The 22,364-nt window shown below is 36.2% G+C and overlaps 2 protein-coding genes across 3 annotated transcripts in view; both read left to right on the forward strand.

The window, feature by feature from the left end:
* C5 (complement C5) overlaps window positions 1-6,558 on the forward strand; it is a 28,693-nt gene extending 22,135 nt beyond the window's left edge. The window contains exons 31-41 of one of the 2 annotated variants that reach the window (XM_072883028.1): window positions 46-108; window positions 929-1,017; window positions 1,680-1,724; window positions 2,423-2,525; window positions 3,260-3,334; window positions 3,431-3,536; window positions 3,730-3,816; window positions 4,196-4,285; window positions 4,827-4,910; window positions 5,754-5,892; window positions 6,170-6,558. In XM_072883028.1, coding sequence (XP_072739129.1) covers window positions 46-108; window positions 929-1,017; window positions 1,680-1,724; window positions 2,423-2,525; window positions 3,260-3,334; window positions 3,431-3,536; window positions 3,730-3,816; window positions 4,196-4,285; window positions 4,827-4,910; window positions 5,754-5,892; window positions 6,170-6,299 — 1,011 coding nt within the window. In that variant the 3' untranslated portion in view covers window positions 6,300-6,558. Of the gene's footprint in view, window positions 1-45; window positions 109-928; window positions 1,018-1,672; window positions 1,725-2,422; window positions 2,526-3,259; window positions 3,335-3,430; window positions 3,537-3,729; window positions 3,817-4,195; window positions 4,286-4,826; window positions 4,911-5,753; window positions 5,893-6,169 lie in introns of both variants that reach the window. The other variant, XM_072883027.1, reaches the window with a different exon arrangement.
* Window positions 6,559-8,196: 1,638 nt separating this feature from the next.
* LOC140661381 (uncharacterized) lies at window positions 8,197-20,332 on the forward strand. The gene is made up of 6 exons (XM_072883414.1): window positions 8,197-8,369; window positions 10,511-10,818; window positions 11,607-11,682; window positions 12,267-12,365; window positions 18,912-19,039; window positions 19,985-20,332. Exons 2-6 carry the CDS (start codon window positions 10,661-10,663, stop codon window positions 20,049-20,051), a joined length of 528 nt encoding a protein of 175 aa, XP_072739515.1. The 5' UTR covers window positions 8,197-8,369; window positions 10,511-10,660; the 3' UTR covers window positions 20,052-20,332.
* The last annotated feature ends 2,032 nt before the right edge of the window (window positions 20,333-22,364 follow it).

The following is a 22,364-nucleotide window of genomic DNA, read 5'->3' on the forward strand; positions in this document are numbered from 1 at the left end:
CTTTATTATTAACTTACCACTTTTTGTTTAATATCAATCCTTTAGATACCTTTGGATGATGACATATATGTAAGCACTGGAAGCAGCACTGGCATAGCTACAGTAAATGTAAGCATGCAACCAATTTTTTTAAATGGAATCTCTGGTTTGTTAATATCAACATTGAAAAAGAAACTGAAATTTCTCATAAACTATTCCATTTGTTGTCTTTACCTTTAGACTGAAGTGATGGATGTCATTATGGCTATATTTTAGGTTAAGTACAAGCCATTGTATGACTTACGGCTAATGAGAGAGAAGTTGTGAAGCTTCTTCCTCTTCATCCGAGGTTTTCTGTTCCATAAATCTAAATAGATGATCAATTTAGTTTTAATGCTCATCAATTGTTACTGTCTCTGCTTAGACAGCCAAACAGGGAAGACGCAACTTAGTGACCAATTTTGAGAAATTGCTTAATTCTCTGTTATTCTGGTGTTTACTCTTAGTTTATTAAGCAATGTCACTGAGAAACTGTTTTCTTGCAATATTTAAAGGAATAATTTTTGTGTGCCTAATTACTAAGCTGTTGCCATGATATATTTTCTTCTAATCTTTCATAGCCTCTTCTAGCATCAAACTTAATAACATCTGAAATGTACATATTCTTGTGTACTAGTATTTATATTCATGAAGTATCAGGAGTTATCTGGATAGTATTTTTAGTCTGTTAAATACGACCAGCAAGAGTGGTGTGGTTTTGCTCAAGAATTCCCCATTTCTTTCTGTGCTGATCACTTACGCTGCTTTGCGTCCATCAAAACTAATCATGCTGTACAGACTTGTTTTTACTGGTAATATATTCTTCATATTATGAGTTTTCACAGTTTTATGCCAGTTTTGAGGATTGTTTACTGCTTCTGTTTTGTCTAATTTATTTGTACACGTGTAGGTGAGGACAGTATATAATACAATCGGTACTTCTGAAGACTCATGTAACTTTGAATTGAAGATTGTTCCAAAGAGAGATGATGGTAAAGGGTTAATATGGTTTTAAATATTACTACTCATGTCAGTGCAAGGGAGGGAGGAAGGAAAAAAACCTTACTTTTTTAACAAAGTGTTTCTTGTTAAGAATGAAAATGTAATAAATTCTGCCACTTTCTAAATGCAAAACTGGAAAATAAATTGCTAGAAGCCTTTTTAGCCCTTCCTAAAACTATTGCCTTTTTGTGAATAGAATTAATTTTTAATGTATTTCTGTTAGGTGTATTTTTACTCATTTATGGAAGAGTTTTTGCAGTTGAGGGAGTGAGGAATACGAACTTTGAGCAGAGGAAAGAAATATGATGGGGGGTTGGGGGGGGGGTGTTACAGTGAGTTCTGCAAGGTACTGAGTGTTCTAGTCCAGTTACAACAGGGTATATAACCACATTCTAAGCTTTTGCCACAAAGTAGTTTTAATAACATAAGTACACAATAAAGTACATTAAGCATTAAAGCTGTAATTTCACCTGCATTATAAAAGAAGTATAATGTTACTTGTTTGTGGCTATACAATGAGTTCCCATAAAAATAGCCACCAAAACAATTTAAAGAATTATCTTTCAATTATGAAAATGCTTTATGAGAAATTTGGATTGCTGCTTCTGAAGAGTTATAAAATTACTTGTTTGACTCTACTTTATATGCAAAGGTTACAGAAGAGAAGATGGTGAGCCACTTGGGCGCTTAGAGGCTTGTGCAAAGTAAGTGCAGCTGATGGGGTTTTTGTTTGGTTGTTTGTTTTTTTTCTTTCCCCAGTGATTGAGCCAATGTTTTACATTTAAAGGTTTCATTTAACTAAATGCTGGTTCTAAACGTCCTGGATTTCCTAACATTCAACACTCCTCCTTGCAAAGGTGGAATTCCCAGCTGACCTGTTAAGGAATTGGAACAGTGCAAAGCAAACGCACTGCGGGTCTACATATGCATTATGAAATTAATCTAAGAATGTTACAAAGGCTTTCTGGTCTTTTGGTTTTTCTTAGTTATTGTTTTAATATTATGTTAACTGACATATTTATATTAAATTTCTTTTATTTTTTAAGAGATTACAATGTTTTTGTTTGTTAATAATTGCACCTGATCTTCTTTTCTTCCTGTTTCTTCACTTTTATGTACGTGTGTAAACAGAATTAGAGCCAAAGGTCATGATCTCTTTGGGAGGGAGTTTTTCTTTAATTTATATATGGGTTCTCCTGGAACATAAGTATTAAGAAAAGCTTCTTTATGCATGATATTGGCATAAATCTGAAATTACTCATCTGGACTATTTTGCTTCATTATGGGGTTTTTGTGGTCTAAATGCTGGTAGAATTTTCCTTATGTTTTTCTGGGATCATATTTGAAGATTTCTTTTTAATTTCAGTTATGTTTAACTAATATTATTTTTAAACTATTTTAGGTACAGGCCCAGCGCGAGAGAGCCGCAGTCAGGGTCTGCCCATGCCGTGATGGACATAGGCTTGGTTAGTGGATTGGAAGCAAATACAGAAGACTTATCTACTGTAAGTATTAGAGAACTTTTTTCTTTTACCAAAGTTTTTTTGACAGAACTATAATATTTACTGTTCTCTATCTTTTTCTGTTAGAGTAGTAGTGCAGATTTATATCATTATATCCTCATTGCTTCTAAACACTTCTAATACTAATAAGAATAATCTACCTAAGTCTAGATTATGGATTTTTGATAGAGTCAGAACCTAGACATCTAGTTAAAGTTTGACATATAGGCTCCCTCTGTGTGGTTAGAGAGTGGTTGTCATCTGTGTTAGGGTAGTGTGAATCAACCTCTGGAGCTGTTGTATCTGCTAACTGTAAAGGGAACACTGTTAGTATACACACCTAACTATTAGTTGGCTAAAGTTTGGGAACTGAATCTTAACTGCAGTGCTTGTGTTCATCCAGCTCTTATGGACAAGCATGCGAGTTTTAGTTAAAGGCAATCAGAGTTAGAGTTATAAGATTTAAATAGGATACTATATGCGGACTCAAGTATTCTTTTAAGGATAATTAGCTGTTTAATTCTTTATTATCTTCATGTAATGAGTAAAAGGATAATTTCCTTGAAAGAAAACCAAAAAAACAGGTGAGAGTATGAGCATTGTAAAGAGGCAACCCTAAAATAAGTTTTTTTTACATCTCGGAATTGTGTTAAAGCTACTGATTATGAAACCTTCAGGAGCATCCAAAAAGTGTTTAACTTGTATAAAAGATTTTTCTCTGTTTTTCTCCCCTACAGCTTGCAAGTGGAGTTGATCAGTTGATAGCAGATTATGAGATAAAAGATGGACATATTATTCTGCAGATAGACTCTGTATGTTACCCTTTTCATAACTGTAAGCACTACTTCAACTCTTTGGAATAATTTTGTTTCCTTTAGAGCTCCTTAATTCATGTGTCTTTCAAATAGGTGCCAGCTAATAATTTTCTCTGTGTTGGGTTCCGAATAAGTGAGCTTTTCCAGGTTGGAATGCTAAATCCTGCCACATTCACTGTATATGAATATCATGCACCAGGTATGTGTTCCATGTCTTCAAATTCATGTTTGTCTTGTAACTCTTTATTCCTCCTTAAAGACTACATTTTTCCTTCTTCAACAGCTTTTTAATCCTTGTTATTTTAAGCTCAAGTAACTTTTGACTCACGAAGTTTCAGTGCTGACTTCTTGGACTTTGATTTTCTATATGTATTTCTTTTTGGATCTTCTAGATAAAAGGTGCACTATATTTTATAACCCCTACGGAAATGAAAAACTTGTGAGATTGTGTGAAGGAGATGAATGCAAATGCATGGAAGGTAAACTTTTTTCAGATGTTTTCCCGTTTCACTTGGTGGGAAAATGCAGTGTAGTGCTTTGGACAAAACCACACTAAAGACAAGGAAAACAATCCTCATTAGAACACAGCTGTTCTCCTCTCCAAATTTTACATTAAAAAAAAAAAAAATTGAAAAAATATGTGTGCAGTATGATCATGGATGTCTGACTGGATTAAGTTCAGGTGATTGAGGATGTTATTTTGTATTTTAAATATTCATTGTTCCAGCATGCAATCCCATAATTATGGTGTTTCTCAGTTACAGTAGATTATCCCAAACAGGCAGAGGTTCATGATGTTTTATTTGAGGACATGTGATGACATTGTCTTAACACTGGCTTTTTTCTTTCTCAATGTAGCTGAGTGTAGTAAAGTACAAGAGAGACTAGATCAGTCAATAACTGCCGACACCAGGAAAGAAGCTGCATGCCAGAATGATATTGCATATGGTAACATTTGAATTGTCATTACATATTTCACGTGCTCTGACTGAAATGTTTACTCTTTTACTACTGCTGCAAAACATCTTGTTCCAGTTAGATCTTTAGGGATTAAAATTCAGTAGGCTTGACAGTGGCATACAGTATATGAAGGTAACATATTGGAGCAGAGAAGTGCTGCCCATACCATCTGCTGAATAAAAGTCACATAACCAGGCACCATTGCACCAGTGAGCCTGATCTGATGAGTTCTGCTAATAAGCACTGTGTTTCTCTTGCTTGGCACCATTCTAACATGATCATGTGGCTTTGGGGTCAGAGGAAGTTGTGGGGCATCAGATGAGAGCATGGGTAGAGCTTCCATCACATTAGAGCATAGGCAGAACTTGTTAATGTTTCTTAGCCCTACAGCGTATAGCTATAGCCATTGTTTTCCCAGAAATTAGTATTGTACAGGGACATTATATTCTCCCTCTGAGCATCTGTAAGATATCTAGTATGTATTGCAGGAACAAAGAATAACAAAAAGTTTGTTTTGTGTGTTCTGCAGTTTATAAAGTGAACATCTTATCTCGCAGTGAAGAAGGTTATTTTGTAAAATATTCTGCGGCTCTTCTGGATCTCTATAAAAGAGGTGAGCGTTCTGTTCTTAATCCACTTAACAATTTATTTAGAGAAAAAGCTGTGTGGTTGAGACCACTGAAGCAGCTGACAAAAATCAGTAGTCAAACCTAGTCATTTCATGAGAGTAGAAAACCGTAGTCTCAAATACAGCCTTTGAGAATTTTTTGTGCCCTGAGAAGGGCAGTCTTTGCTTGATGTTTTTAAACAGCTTTTCTGTATTACAGCTGTTGTTAACAAACCTAAACTGTAACCACTGAAACATCTTTTATGTGACAAAACAAGGTGAACGTATTCCATAATCCATCAGAACAGTTGTGAGCTGTTGTTTAAATGTCTCATTCGTTCCACAGATATACAATGATTATCTACAATGACTGTCTTACTGTATATACAATATTGAAGTGGGGTAGAATGCAAGGATATGCCATGCTTTAACTTTTCTCAGATTTTTGTAGGCTGGGCATGTTTCTGCTTCTGGGAGAAATGACTTTAGAATGTTCTTAGGCACTCCCTGTCTTACCTTTGGGAAAGGTAGCTGCTCGTAGGTCCTGCAGAACGGAAGCTGATATTCACTCATTTTTCCTCTGAGTGTAAGCACCCAATATGTCCTTATAATTACTATAACATAAAATTATTTAACGTGCACGAGCTTTATTTACCATTCAGATTTAATTTTAAAAATCTTTTACAAGAAACATGGTTTATATCATCATATTTTCCTGTTATATAACTAGTGGCAAATAGATACCTTGGCTGTGCTGTACTGCAGGACATTTTGGTGTTTTCTGTCTAATATATGAGCAACTGGAAATTCTCTTTGTGAAATTTTCCAATTCTTGACATTCTACTTCAGGGCAGGCTTTTGCTCAAAAAAATAATGAAATAACCTTTGTTAAAAAGAAGACCTGTACAGATGTTGAATTGAGCCCAGGAGAGCAGTATTTGATCATGGGAAAAGAAGCATTAAAGATAAGCATTGGTTACAGTTTCAAGTAAGTAACTTACCATGAGAATATGCAGAGATTTAATCTTAAAGTGTGCTGTGAAGTGGCAAGTGTTTGTATGTAATAATTCTTATGTAATATATAATTAATTTAATTTTTTAAGCATTAGTTTGACCAATAGTTACACAATGTGTTTTCAGATGTGTACATTTAAAACAGGATTGTGAACACAAAGCAAGCAATTTCATATTGTAATTTTTTTTCTGTTTGACAGTTTCCTCCCCAAATCTTAGCAGCAAATTATCATTTTCTTTTGTCTTCTTAGATTCCAGTACCCTTTGGACTCCAGGACTTGGATTGAGTGGTGGCCTTCAAATACAGCATGTACATTTTGTCAGGAGTTTTTAAATACAATGGAAGATTTTGCCGAAGATCTCATGATCAGTGGCTGTTGATTTACTTGGAGAATTTTTAAATTAAAAATATAGATCAAATCTCATTTAAAAAAGAAAATCCTCAGCTGTTTAGTAATTCTTTTCCGAACTTAACATTCATTTATAGTTCATCTTGAAAAATGGTCTTTGCTTGTATTTCATAGCCGTGTTCTTATAACATAGTAATGTTCAACGTATGATTTTTAAGCTTGGATGGGAGAATAATGCAGAATACTGCAAAGATGTTTGAAGCCAGATGAAGTGAAGCAGATTGACTGTAAAAACAAACATGGAGAGTACTGTCTGTGCAAGAATAACACTTAGAAGCATTAAAATGTGATATCTTATTAAAACATAACCCTTCCTTCATTAAAAAAAAAAAAGGAAAAATAAAATTCTTTATCAAATAATTTTGTTACAACTCTAATTTCCAAGCAAATTTTAAAAAAAAAATCTATCTAACCTAGCACAATAGCATCCAAGTATTTAGGACAAAAACCTTACTGCAGCCCCAGTTCCTTTATAGTGACTATTTTAAATGTTCAGTTTCCAACTCCACTAAAGTACTGTAGTGTAAGAATGATGGAGGACAACTCCTAAAACTACTTTAGATTATGCCAAGAGCCATACTGAAGCCAGGTACTCCTGACCCCATTGTGCCTTTTTAGTTCCCTTAGATCTGCAGGTGACAAAATCTGCTCTTTTTACCCAAGCTAGTGTCCAGGCATTTATCTTAACACGTTGAGTGACATTTTTCATTCAACACATGGTTGGAGTAATAGATTTTTAAATTAAACAGTCCTGAAGATTTACCAAGTTTTAATAAACTAGTTTCTTCCAGTCCATGTCTGAAATGCAAAATTTTACTTTACTGTGTACTGAAACACTGCAGTGTATCTCAAACCAACAACCCCCAACCCCTGCATTGGAAATGAAACATACTGGAAACTCACAGTTCCATATTCTGTAGGTTGAAACTCTTGTGGGCAACTTAACTCTTTATAAATAAATAAACGGAATTTATGATGTTAAAAAACAGTCAGGAAGACCGTAACTGTACCTGGTGACATTTCAGTTATGAAGCGACGCTTATATGTGTTGAAGATACTCTCATTTGCAGAGCATTTTGGCATGGAAAGTTCTCCAGATAAGTAAAATTTTCAATAAGAAGCTTTTTAAAATCTTATTTGTGTATGAAAGAGAGAACTTTCATTACAAGTTTGCTGAATCTGCACAGGCAGTTATTATTTGTGAAGTGGCAGTAGTATATTCAGAGGATTTATAGTGTTTTCTAAGGCAGTTTTTGAGAAGAGCCAACAGAGTGATTTGGACATGCCATGACAGTTTGTCTGATGAGACAAAAAGCATTTTTCTGAAGTGCTGCATAGGTATGCTGCAAAAGCAAAGCTGTTTTTCATAAAAACCTTGATATTTTACAAATAATGAAGTCACACAATAACTTTCCACTCATCTGAAACTTAGGAAGATCTTAAGGGGTGTGTTAGTTTTCTTAAGAATTTTTTTGCAAAGTCTGTTTTAAGTTATGTACATTAAAACAAGTTGGGCAGTCTGCTACCTTGTCTTCCTTGCTTATGTTAGATAGAAGAGTGCTAATTGTTTTGCTTACATGTCATCTTCAAATCAGGCCTGTTATGATTAAAAAAAATTAATGTGCTTCTGCTTTATAAGAGGTATTTTTTAATTAATACCAGTATTCAGAATACAAGAACTATTTTGTAATTTGCATGTTCGCAAAGGTGGAACTGCCTATGAAGTGTTTCTCTGCAAAACCATTATCTAGAAAATTTCATCTTTTCTTGATTTTTAGTTTTCAAAAGTAGAAATTATACCCTCTTGCAGCTGATTCTGTCTTTTAATAATATAAGAAAAATCCCCTTACACTAATGTAAATGTTGTTAGTCTAAGGTTAAAAGAAGGCAACGTTAAACCAAGTATCAAAAAGAAAATAGTCATGCTACTACAATGAAGAAACAAGCATGTGATACAGGGGAATCCCACTTTGAGAGAGATTAAATCTAGTGTTTCCCCTTGCTGATGATGTGCTAAGAATTTCAGTCGTTAACCAGTTTGGTAAGTCCTCTTCCCAGACATTGTTAATTATTATTTGTTATATGAGATATTTCAACCAATTTTAAATACTTTTGATGTTCTTGCATTTGGTGTTTCTTCTGATAGATAGTGTTGGTATGTCATCCATCTGTGTAGAGAAAACAGGCTGTTTTAAAACTAGTGGTATGTTTCTCACTGCTTGTATTTTAGAAAGACCATATTTTGGATATTAACCCTGCAGTCTTGGTAAAAATTGTTTGAACAATTGCGATAGTAAATAACAATAGCATAACATAAATTACAATAATCTTCAGAACTCACGTAGAATTATATTTTGTTAGTATTCTTAATGGAAGAAAGCCCAGGTATATCAATGGCATTGTATCATGCATAAAAGCTTGCTTTCCAGATAGACCATGCTTTTTATCCTTAATTTTTACACCATGCTGCTTTATTTTTGAAAATTCTTTTGCCAGGAGAAATGACTCCCCTTTTTATTTAGGCATGAATATTTCTTACTGTATATGAAGGAATATACACAGCTCTTGAAACACTCCCAGTTTTCCACTGTGACACAAACAGCAGAGGGAGCACAAGAACATCATTTGCATATAGGCCCTATAAGTACTTTACTCCCCCTCCCCCCCCCCGCCCCCAAACCAGCTTTTAAAAGACATTTTCCAAAAGTTCAGCTACCGAAAATGCTGCACTCATTTCCTAGGGATGGAAAAAAAAGGTATTTTCATGTGTAGTTCCATAATATTAATTTCATGTCTGCTGGCAAAATTTTTTTCTTCGTATCACCCAAATTATTTGTCAAAAAAATTTGACTGCAAGACAGTAACCACCCCACAATCTCTGAGATTCTTGGACAAATTATAGATTTACCAGAGATGGTATCATAGTCAGGACTGTGTGATAAAGTATGGCTAGCGGATGCAAAGTCTTTTCTGATCAGACTGGAGCATAAGAGAGGCTGCAAGCAGTGATACAACCAATAGGTCAGGGTGCAGTACTCATTTTAAGAATTGCATAATTACCCCGTTTCTGCCCATGGAGAAATGTGATATTTGAGAACTCAGAATGGGAAATGTACTTCAGCGCTGCTTCCTGCCTTTTACAGCGATAATGTCGTCTAAATGCAGCTTAAAACCACAGAAGTAAGGAAATTCAGCCTAACAAAGTCCTCCTTTTCTTGAATTAACCTGGGCATTTTCTGGCAAGTGCATCACATACCTGGTAGCATGTAGTGAGTGACACTTAAGCTACAAGTTAAAACATACTATATGAAACAGAAGATGTTTTCATTTTAGAATTTCCTGGAGTTTGTGATTTTAGCATAGACACTTGATGATATTTCAGCAGACTAGGTTAGTCAGTGGTTTAATTTTATACGGTCAGCTCCCTTCAAAAGCTTCTTACCACTGTGTACATTGTGCTGATAATGACATTGTGAGTTTCTCAAAACTGTTGGTCTTGCAGTAAAAGACATCGATCTAGAAGCACAAGTAGGGATGCTTAATATAATTCCTTTGCATGAAGAAACCTTGCAATGCTAAAAAGTATTGGTAGCAAAATATGTGCAGTAGCAGCCCAGAGAAAAAACATGTAAACTAATAAAAGCTGTGTGAGATAGATATGAGGAACAGAAATTAGGGAAATGAAAAACAATAAAACAAAATCTAGAACCGTAGAAGGGCAACGTGTTTCTAAATTCATAAGAGCTAACCATAGTAGTCTTTGGTTTGCAATGCTGTCTTTTCACTTTTACACTCCTTCAGCCTGTCTATTCTGTCTTGAAATCTCTGTTCCTGTAAACCTGTGGCACTGGAGGAGGATTTACCAGAACAAGATTCCTGAGGTGGCTCCCCTGAGGCTCTATTTTTGGGGCAACATATGGAATGATGCCTATTAGAGAATACCAATTATTGCTTTTTTCGTCTTTCTTCTTAATTTGGTTCACATCTTCACAATTCAAATTTGTATGGTTTGGGAATGAACAAGTCGTTATTTTTCCAGCCTTCTCGTTGGTTTGGTTCGGTAAATTCTTACTGCTGTCCTTAAATTTTTGATCTGCATTGAAGTATGCTATTACTGCATGTTGATTGACTGGCAGTTTATTTTAGTATATTCCCAATGCTATTTTTTTTTTTTTTCTTCAGGATTATCTTAATGTCTGCAGTTTAACTACAAATATGACAGCAAAACCAGGGATGGCTTTAAACTAAAGTTTTCAGTTTCTCTTCATAAGAGAACATACTACAGCACCTCTGTGTTTGAAAGACCTGGTGTCAAGCATCAGTGCATAAGCCATGAGTAGCTCACACGCTTCTGAAGAGCCTCTGGAAAAGTACATGAATAATGCTTCTTCCATATACATTTGTCCTCTGTGCAAAATGTTTCTGCAGAATCCAGCAGAGATACCATGTGGGCACAGTTACTGTACGTCCTGTGTCATCTGGTTATTAAGGTAATTCTATCACACAAAACGATATTATATATTTTCAGTATTCATCAGTCACTGCCAACAAAACTGTACTGTGCCTAGATGGGATGTTTACGCAATATTTGTAAAACTCGCATTGTTGAAGGGGCTCTGACCTTATGGCTAGTGGCTATTCTGCATTGCAGTGGCCACCTCATGCTCAGTCCTGGTGGAGGAGCTGGAAGTTAAACAGCTGTGAAGAGGGTCTTGCCCTTCTGCTATTAGGGATAATCTTTGCCTGCTGGTATAAAATTATGTTTGTACAGCTTTGTAAATATATGCAGCCACTTCATATGCTCTCTGTGAAAGAAACTATTTTATTCCCTAGGTTTTCCTTTTGTACTCTTTTGTTTTTTAATTCCTGCATTTCCATTCCTGACACTGACTGATGCTATTTTTATGCTCTGCTTTCACGTTTAAGAAAAAAAAAAAAGTTCCTAAATAATGTGCGTGCCATTTATTATTTGTATTTTAAGACATGGTAGACTGAATCAATGTCTACTGTAACTTAGGCAGATTTACAACAAATGTTACTTTGGCATTTGATGACTGAATTTGACAGTTAAAAAGCTTGCCTCGCCTCCAGGAAAGTGGCAGATGAAGGGCCAAATTTCCTTCTCACAGCTTGTGGCACAAATCAGCTTGGTTCCCAGTAAAACTGAGAAGTGAGTTTGATACAAAGTACAGTTGCACACATTTTTATTTGTATTGAATAGCTGCCCAAAAGCAGCACGTCCAAGAACTTTAAAATTACTGTTTTCCCTCTCTCTTAGGAATATCCTTGATCCAGAGTGTTTAATATGTGGAAAGAAGATAGTCACAGATGATTCAATTTTTAATTTTGGCTCTGTGAGTATTTTATTTTTTTTTTAATCCTCCAAACTTTTCTAAGAAGCATAAGAAGATAACACTGTATCCAATAATAACTGGATATAAACTCAAATTGCAGAGAGAAGTACACTTAAATGTTAGTGAGATTGTCTAGGCAGTCCACCTGTAAACATTCCTATTTCAGAACTGTACAATATTGTCGTGAGGGTAACTGTGTATTATGAGACCTAATTATCTCTCAAGAGTGAGATAACCTTCTCATAAACTCCTGCTTCTCGCATCTGATTATAAATGCAGAGATACTGACTCAACTATCCCTGCTAAGGTGGAATATGAAGATTTCTTTAACGCACAATGATGTTATTGTATGAAAATGATCAAATTATATTCAGATGTCATAGCCATGGGTCACACTACTAAGATATCAGTTAGTTAAAGTAATTCCCATTCTTATTGCATGGAGTAGCTAAGATGGCCTCTAAGAGCTTTAATTTAAACTCTGCCTGTATCATTAATATACCTTTGCTCTGGCTTGTGGTTACTAGTGTTTACAAGATTTGTACCAATCTGTTTACCAATTTTGTATTCACACTGTGTGCTAGATAAAACCAGATGAAACCAAGAGCAAGGAGATTGAAAGAATTATAGCCAAGGGCATAAACAAGAATTTTCTTCATTCGGGTCAATCAGATCCAGATAAGGTAAGTCATAGTTAACATCTAGAAGGACAATGTAAGAAATAATATTTAATATGTATGGGTTATAAGTAATTAATTTCCAGGGAAATAACTCTGCTATAGCCATATCCCTTAACCTTCATCAATGTATGTATAGCAGGGCCCATTCTGCATTGCATGGGAGAATTTCTTAAGACCGGTGGGACTAAATCGTCCCACAAGGCTGTCGATGGTTTCTGTTGCAATTTTAAGGGTTCAAGGATTTTCTTTGCCTTCTCCAGCTGACACTCTAAAGTACCCTGAATATCATATATGCTGAATATCAAACTGGTACACAGTATAACACTGCATAAAAGGACAGTGTTTTATCTCTCTGTCTTCTACACAGAAGGGTTGGATTTTTATGGCATAAGCAATATTTGACCTGAAAAAAACCTTAAAATATTCCAATGTTGGAATGTCTGGTTTTGTCAACATCTGTAAATCTCAAAGGGCTTTACAAAGACTAAAAAAGAATTGTCAGTACTGTGAGGCATATAGTACTTAGAAACACAAAACTAGAAATAAAAAAAAATACTAAAAAGAACTTGCAGTGGATTCATTTTACGGATTCAAAGCAGTGAATTATAGATGAGGAAACTGTGTTACCAAGAGCAGTCAAATGACTTTCTCAAGGCTACAGACAAGGCCTGTTGCAGAACTGGGATGAGAGGAAATGGCCTCAAGTTGCGTCAGGAGAGGTTTAGATTGGATATTAGGAAAAATTTCTTTACTGAAAGGGTGGTCAAGCATTGGAACAGGCTACCCAGAGAGGTGCTGGAGTCACCTGTCCCTGGAGGAATTAAAAAAACGTGTAGATGTGGCACTTCAGGACATGGTTTAGTAGGCATGGAGGTATTGGGTTGACGGTTGGACTAGATGATCCTAGAGGTCTTTTCCAACCTTAACGATTCTATGATTCTATGATAACTGGAACATTGACTGAAGTATCCTGGCATTCAATGTGAGTTTATCAGACTGCAGTAACTCCAGAGAGAAAAGAAAGAGAATACAACAAAGGAGATGGCTACATAAGCAAAACAAATATGTTCTGCTGTTTCCTCTCTGTGTCAAAGAGGCTCAAATGAGTGTCAAGTAATAGTTTAAGATCAGGCACCAAAATACATTTTCCTATTAACTGCTAATGGCAAAACAAAGACATCTGAAAGAATGTTGACTTTATCAAGTAGTCTTAAAATAGATGAAATCACAAAGGCAGATATGGTCTTCATGGGTTATGCAAAACGAACCTTGGGTCCTGTTAGCTTATTTGGAAGTGTAATTTTTGAAATATAAATTACACTTTAAAAACTTTAAATGCCAAGGAGCATGTCTTGTTTTCACAGGTCACTTGTGAAATTTGAGTTATATTGATTTTTAGTGAGACAGACTTCAAAAAGGCTGTATTGCTCCTGAAGACCTAGGAACCTAATTTTAAAATTATGTATAAAAATGCTGCAATTAAGTATCAGATTGGCAGTCATTCGTTTAAAAAATGTCTTTAATCTTATTTGTTGTGTCTCTGTTTCTATCCAGAATTATCTATCCAATATATCGAGATCATTAAAATATTTTAAATATATGTATTTTACATGTGTATATTTTTATAGATATTTAGCCATGTGTAGTATGGAGGTGTGTATATATACCAATGTAGGAAGATTTACCTTCCTCATGTGGCATGGCATGACTTCCATATGAAAACCATGTGGGGGAAAGGTGTATCTATGTCTTCATCTGTTTCACACATGCAAATTACATTGGCAGATTTCCAGCAGATCTAGTTAGTAAGACAAGAGAAGATGGAAATGACATGGGATTGATTTTAGAATCTACTGCCATGCTAACCTTCATGATTTGTAGTCAGAGAGTTCTGAGGTACTAAGCAGCTCACAGGATTAATCACAGCAAAAATGGAAATTCTTGGAATAATCACTGCTTAGATGACTCATGTGTATTATGAAATGGAAATTATTTCAAAACACATTCTGTACTTCTGTGCTTACTGGGGATTCTGGACATCAGAAAGGTCCTTTTATATCTGAATTGTACACAGTGTTTTTCTATTCCTTGGTTGTTTATATACGTGGTGTGCAAGTCTCCAAATGTTCCAGGCTTTGAATCACCAGCTAATGGCTTTAGTGGTTCCAGAAAAACATGTATTCAGCTGCTACACTTTTGTGGTCTACCTGAAGGCCAGACAGCCTCTGTATGTGGGATTACTGGTCTGCCTACATATTGATGCACTTGCCCAGAAAGCTGTGTACTTTAGTCCAAATTTATTCTCACATCTCCTAGAATAGAGATGACTGGCCTCATCTGTCAATTCTGGCAGGGTGCCAAGGGCCATGTATAAACAGGATTTTTATTGTCATTTATCAACATAATAGCACACCATAGTCAACCTAGCCTCCAAAGTGAACTTCAGGGTTGCCCCTAGTGATATGCACAGATAACCTCTGAAAGCAGGACCCACTAAAGTCAATTAAGTGGGTTTGGTCATTATACATTTATTCCTTTTTAATATATTTCCCGGATCAGCCTTTGAATAAGAAAATTCACCAGATGCCATTCTAATGTGATTCTCCCTGAATACTCTTGGCAGATATGTAAGACCTGAATTGGTTGAATTCCTGAGATAACAACACTTCTAAGGGTTAATACTATGTAAGCCTTTTAGTTCTTAAAAAAAAAAAAATATTTCTGTAAGTTTCCATTTGTATTTTACTGATTTTTACATAGCTAAGTGTGAAAAAATGAACGATTTCTCTCTTCACTTCATTCCAACCAGAAATTAATCTAATGATCCAAGCTAGTAAGTGACTTGAATAGACCAAATTCCACCCTATTATGCATAGTGACACATGAAACTCGCACTCTTTTGGTCTGGTCATGAAAGCCGCTGTGCTGGGTCTAACTACTGTGACTAATTTAGGACGAGAGCCAAATGGTGCCATTCTCTGGCTGTTGCTTTACTAGCAGTGCAGAAATGATTTTGTGTATATAATCTTTCAGGATATGCCACAAGCTCTAAGTAGCCTTAGCCAGACAAGTGCTCTGTCAAAATTTTTTTTTAATTAGGAATACACTACAATTTTAGAAGAGGAATGCTAAATCCCTCTAGCAAGTTAAAATTCTTGCTTTTTAATACCTCCATACCTCTAAGTGACTGTCATAATTCTTTCTTGGCTGACCTGGAAACATATCATATTAAATAGCAGGTGAAAGAGAAAATTGCTTACATGAGCTAGCAGGACGCAAATGCAAGTCCAAGTTACCACACATAATTTTTATTTTGTTATGATGGTAACTCAGAATGTGAAATCATCTGGAAGCAGAGAAATATGCACTTCATCACACTGAGTTGTTTGTTCAGTGTATTTGGGCAATGTAAAGCCAGATTATCACACCAGAATTATTTTTTATCTTTGTATAGTGATGAAAATGTTCAATATAGGCATAGCCACTCTTCTGAGTCAGCAGGTGGGATCCTGCATTGAGTGGAGCAATACAAAATCCTAGAATTGAATCCTTAGTAAGATTTCTTTCAAGTTCAAAAAACTCCCCCCCCCCCCCCCCCCCCAAATAATCTCAAACTTCCATTTCCACAAACAAAGAGTTGTGAAATCTACTGACAGGGGTCAGTAGATTTCTTTATAGTAGGGGTGTGCAAGAGATGAGTGAAAACGTACTAAGGACATCCATTTTTTCTTTTGAGTCAATATTATTTTGTAAATTAAAAAAATCACTCTCTCTCTGAGGGCTGCCAATTTGGTGTTCATCCATCATGAGTTGTCTCACTTGACCCTACCTACAGAGGCTTATTTTCAGTCTATGTAAATGTTAATGTTTATGCATGTCTCCTAGCAAAATGTGTTCTTAATCTCCTGCTGAATTCTTACATCAGAACACACTGAAATTTGGCATGGCCATCAGTTATTTTCCAGTAAAAAACCACCTTGTAGGAGTTACATATGCTTCCAATTTTTAAGATATTTAATAATGTTTTCACCTTTAATTAGGAGAAATATCTGGGTTTGGCTCTTTCCTTCTCCTGGGAACTAAGAGTTTGGTTTTGCCAATTGCTGGGTCATTACAAAATTCCATTCCTTGTGTTAAATTTTGCTTTTCAAGTTCTGAATGAACTTGGAATTTGGGTCCATGTTTAAGCAGCAACTGATTTCCTGGAAAATACTAAACTGAATTAAATGCCACAACTGTCATAAAAAGAACATTCAAGTTTAGAAAACACAGAAATCTTGAGTAAAGATTGCTATATTCAACGTTTTCTTTTCTAACCCAAGAAATATTTGTTACACACAGGTGGTTATTTATAAAATAGCTATATTTACCCATGTTCATAGCTACAAGTCATGAAATGCAGATTATTCCTAAGGTGCTGTGATTCAGACTATATTCCTTTATTTATTTGCTACTTGACAACTAAAATGGCAATTTCTTTTGCAAGTAAAGCAAACAAAAAGTTATATTTGATGCACTTTGAATCAGCTGAGATATTAAACCACAAAAATTGGGGTTTACAATGGAAAATCAATTTTCTGTTAATGACAGCAGCCCCACTGGCGCCAGTTAAAAGTACTCCAAAAGAAACAGAGAGAGGTTCAGAGCCTGGGTTTAGTACACTGCAAGCTGGTTTCAAGGAGCCCTGTCATGGACTTGCATTGTCTAATTTGGCTTTACAAGAGTAACCTCAGCAGTGCATTCTTTCCACTGGCTATTATATGTTCTCTACAATTTATACTGTGAGGCCGTGGAGCACATCCTCAGCTAATGCAAATCAGCATTGTTGCAATTATTTTGGAGAAGCTATACTTTTTATCCTTGATATCTAGATCTGTAGATACAGTATTTCTTTAACTGAATCACAAAAAGTAAATGTGAACATTTCTTTCCAAAGAGAAATTATTTTATAAACATCTCGCACACCCACACACAAGGAGATTCACATTTCACTATGCCAGTTTATACCTGCTGAAATGTGATTTACAATATACATAGACGCTCGTGTTGGTGACAGACTGGGCATAAACTGCAGCTGTAACTGAAGACTCGCACTCACTACGTGCCTGCGTTGTCTGTCTCTGCCAGAGTCTGATTAGCCAGTTTTCCTTCATTATTTATAAAAAGCAATATGCCATAAAAATGTCATTTTCACTGCCCAAATCATAAAATTTTCCATAAAAGCCTACTGCTGTAAGATCCTAGAGAATATTCAGCCCCACGCTCTGACAGCTAGGTACAAGTAGTTTCCTCCATTAGTGTAATTCCAAAAGTTTGGAGTCACCAATCAATCCAATATTAAAAGGTGTTTTGTTTCTAGCCCCAGTTGGTTGGGATATGTTAGAATAGTATGTATTGAATAATTGTTTTAAGTAACGTTTGCAGTTGCTTTTGCTGCAAGGAAGGAGATCCAGAGATACTGTTATAAGATGGAACTGGAAGTCAGGAGGTCTGATTTGGTCACGATTTTCACTAAACTTTCACCACACATCCTTCATGCCATGTTCAACAATGGTTTTGGGAGAACCATCTTGGGTGATAGACACAGCATTAATCCCCAGAGTTCAGTGTTGCTGTCAGATAAGAGTTTTCAAAGCAGCCAAGAAAAAGCATTAGCTTGGTGAAATTTAGGACAGGGTGCAAGGACTCTTGTAAAGGTGTGTACTCCCATTGACAAGAGAAGTCTGGACCTATTTGTGGATCTATTTGTGGCAGAGATTTCAGTTCCTGGGATGAATCTCTTTGTACGTAGTGACTGAAAAGGCAGCACATGTTTATTTTCTGCACCAAGTACCTACATATAGTCAGAGATGTATTTTCATGCTAAAACTTCAAACTCCATGAAACTTGCCCAGCTTGTGGTTATGCACAATTACTCAACCCAGGCTGATGGGGGAATCTTCTTTATGTCCCTGGTGTCATTTGTGGCTTCCTATTGAAGCTAAATAACTTCACCATTTCACAGTTTCCATACAACACTGAAGAAGCCTGGCAGGATCAGCTAAGCTTCTGTTTTGTTCAGGAATCTCAAAAACAAGCTAGGATCAAAAACTTCCCATGGAAACATGAAGGGTCAAATTAATCTGGGATGTAATTTAAAAAGATTCCTTGGATTCATACCAGAAATTGGGGGAAGGTATCTAAACCCACATGAGTTCAAAGCAAATTCTTAGAAAGCCACGCTCCTGTGTATCCCCTGTCTGTGTCCACTGGCCCCATGTCTGCGGTGGTCCTGCCGATCTCCATGCCCAGCTCTGAACATCTCCGGGGTGAGTCCTGGCAGAGGGCAGCCCAGCCCAGAAATGCTCTCCAGGGCCCTGGGCTTTGAAGCAAAACATTCATGATAAGGGAAAGTGTTAGATGTGATTTTAGATAACCAGATTAAAAAATGCTGAATTTCCTTTCTGCGCCTATCTTGCCACAAAGAAGATACAACCTTAGCTTGTGAAAACTTGCCACAGTTCTGAACCGTTGCACTATGAAGCCAATCTGTATTTTGATTTCTTCCAGGATGACCCATTGTTACTGAACCTGAACAGATGGGAGCATTCGTTTCCTAAGCACTTTGTGCCCCATTCACTTGCTTTGGGGTTTCGACATCCAATTTGTGATGCAGATGTTCGACATGGAGTTACAAGGTTTGTTTTCTTGGCTGAATTCCAAGGACGCTGCTGGGAACTTGTATGTGATGATGTGCTTTTGGAGTCCCATCACTGGCAAAGCTGCCAAGATACTTGGCCTCATAAGAGGACTCTTTCTATTCAGGAATTTAAACACTAAGTCTGCTTGCCTCTGTTCAGAATATAACCTGTCTTCTCTATGCCTCCTTTCTCCCACTTCCAACTTTACTTTTTCATTCAGGCTTCTCCTATGTTTAAAATATATTTTCCTTTCTCCTTCAAAACATCTTGGTTTGTGAACACTCAGGAGTTTTCTTTCTGTAGCAGAGTTTTGATGGGGGCTTTGGTTCTCTTTACAATATCATTTTCCTCATGTGAAACCTTGGATAACACTTGGAATTTCTGTGTTCCCTGGGTTTCTTGCCCATAAAATACAGGCATAAATAGACATTGTCAGTGGTAGCGTGGAAATTACTCAGGTTTATGAGCCATGCTGAAAAATACTATTGGAAAGATAAGCCCAGTGGTATTAGTCACTCTACAATAGCAAAGTGAGTTATGGTCTCAGTGGAAGAGAGAGGCAAGTTAGTGCGTAGTCAGTCTCTTTCTGCTTCTATCACACTTAAAAAGATAATCTTCTAAACATCTCCTTTTTTTGCTCTTATTAGCAAAATTAGTAACTTCTGAAAGGGTTAGGGGAGATTTACCATAGCCTTCACTCTCCCCTCAATTCTTGTCGTTAATGAGAATTAATGAAGACATTATTAAAGAAACCTGTTGTTTCCTTTTTCTGTTTCCACTAATTACTCCTACTCAAATATACTGAATTTTCTGATAATTGTATAGGTTTCTATAGCACACTGTACAAGTGACCTGAGCTATCGATAGAATATCCATATTTTGCCAGCTGTTTTATAGTCAAAAGATGCTGAATCTTAAATTGTTTTTTCATGTTACATCCAGAGCTTTGGAAGAGTATTTTGGCAGACTTCCCGGTGGGCACAGCTCCCGTTCCCAGAGTTCTCTCTAAAGCATTAAGGATGGAAATAAGCAGCTAAGAATTTTCCAGTTTAGATCAGGCTCTGTGTACGTTAAGAGAAACAGAAGCATAACCACAAGTACCAGCATAAGCCCTGAATGTAGACCGGCTGCAACAGAAAGCAGAGCTTAATCTGGTGAAACTGTCATAAACTGGTCCATGCCGCCTTCACACGTCTGTACGCCGCGTTTGTCCTCATATGGAGACATAGTGACTGAGACAGGTATACCACCAAGAAGCTTCTTAATGTAAAGAAGGTCTGCCTAGTTAGGTTGCCTAAAATCAGAGGCAGGCTCAGTAATCTCTTAATGATGTTTTACTCTGAAGTAGTATTGCTTATAGGAAACTATCAATGCCACCGTGACAGAGAGAAACACTTTAGTTTTCTCTAGCCTCTTCTCTTCAGGGTGATTCCTTGGCTTGTATTGTGGAAACTGCTTTAGTGAGTGACTGAAATCAGATAAATGGTAAACAGCGTCCATTCTATGGGTGCTTTTTCCTGACAAATGCTGAAGAGGTGCTCTAGAACGTCTATTATTTGGAAAAAAGAACAAAAAAATTACTAGGAAGCTGAGGATAATACTATGTTACAGAGAATATGATCTGGAAAAATCTTGATGAAGAAAAAAAAATTGATTCCTGATGTCTCTTTGAAGATTACAGTCCTACTCTTATGGAAGTTAGTGGGAAACTTTCCATCTCCCCTAATATGAATTGGGCTGGGTCTTCAGGATATCACCATAACAAAGCAGAGCTACAACTGGTAGTAGGCACAGGCAGATATAACAAAAACTTTTTAAAAGATTTTATTGTAGACAAGAGATTGAATTGTTGCAAAGCTGTCAAGTTTGCTGAGGATAACAATATATGAAATTTCATGATTCATGTTTGTTTTTTTTAAATTTTGAAGATGAATAGATGAAATCTCACAGCTGCTCTGTTGTACTCCTATTTCGTGGGTAGCTTAAGTCAGAAAAAGAAGTAATAGCATAGAAGTTAAAGAACTACTTAATATCAGCGCTATGAACAGGCAGGAATCTTGACTTGGAGCACTCAGCTCCAGTTCCTAGAAGTACTGCATCTCATGGAAACTGGATCTTCTTTACTAACAAGTTTTCCTTCCTATGTTTTACCAATTTTTCAGTGTTTCCTAGAACATGTGCACATTTCCAGATAATTTATACTAACCAAAAGTTACGTTTTCATAGAATGAGGCATCCCTATCTCAAGCATCTCTCTGAAATGAGGTTCTCAGCCCTGGAAATACCATTTGCACTTTGACTGCAATCTTTAAAACACTTAGCATCTGAGCCTAAATTCCATTTTTAAATGTACTAAGAAATCTGTTTCATTAAAAATCTCAAGCCCTTGGGTTATTTTAAAAAGATAATACTCAAATTAAATACATTCCTTTATGAGCTTTTTTTTCTTGGATGTAAAAAATGATAATTCACCTTAGATAGTAACACAGTGCCCTGCAATGCTAACCATTGGTGGAATGGCTCTACAATAAAGTTAAGCATCAAATGTTAATCTCTCTCTGAGCCACATCCTGTTTTCGGTTAACTGATCTCATATGGGGGAAATTTACCAGAGGAAATATCTCTAGTTTGGAAAGTACCAAAAACTTATCTTTAGTTTCTTTGTGTAATTCAGCACCTTTTAAGATAGAGGTGTAATAACTTTCGAGAAGTCTCAAAGCAAAAGAAAAGGAGCGAGCTGACAGCACAGAAAGGAGGCATATAGGTGCCCCTTCATCCCGAAACAGAAACTGACCCATTGGTGTTACACTGATCTTTCTGAAATTATTAACTTACACCTCTTTATATTCCAAAAGCTTAAAAAGCCACATCCAGAAATATTTTAAAAGCTTGAAAAAGTTAAAAGGTTCTGAAAAGAAACTAACTCACATCCTGGCAGAAACAGCCTGTGCCAGATTAACTTGCCGTGAATTTTAACAATCCTAATCATAAAACAATGAAAGCAAATGTTTCAGGCCATAAGGACTACTAAGACTGTATCACACTTTCCCCATAGACTTTTAACTTTAGTTAATACACGGCCCTGATGACTCTGCACTTAGAGCATCTACAAATATGTTTACAGCACAGAGAAGTAGAGAGGAGGAAGTGGAAATGAAGAGACATTACATGTGATTCTGCAAGTATTAGCAGGGAGTCTCCCCACTCACATCGGTGGATGTTGACATTTAAACTGGAAGCCTTAAAAATAACTTTAATAAAACTGACATCATATTCCTCATCCACAATTTCATTACCAAATCTTCTTTACATCCTGGCCCTT

Source organism: Ciconia boyciana, chromosome 18 (genome assembly GCF_034638445.1).
Source record: "Ciconia boyciana chromosome 18, ASM3463844v1, whole genome shotgun sequence".
NCBI classification, from domain to species: domain Eukaryota; kingdom Metazoa; phylum Chordata; class Aves; order Ciconiiformes; family Ciconiidae; genus Ciconia; species Ciconia boyciana.

What these genes read in the sequence shown, in the direction of transcription:
- LOC140661381 (XM_072883414.1), top strand. Translation starts at nt 10,661, where the DNA reads ATGAGTAGCTCACACGCTTCTGAAGAGCCTCTGGAAAAGTACATGAAT. An exon ending in CAATTTTTAATTTTGGCTCT is followed by an intron (nt 11,683 to 12,266) that starts GTGAGTATTTTA and finishes ACTGTGTGCTAG; the next exon opens with ATAAAACCAGATGAAACCAA. An exon ending in GTTCGACATGGAGTTACAAG is followed by an intron (nt 19,040 to 19,984) that starts GTTTGTTTTCTT and finishes TGTTACATCCAG; the next exon opens with AGCTTTGGAAGAGTATTTTG.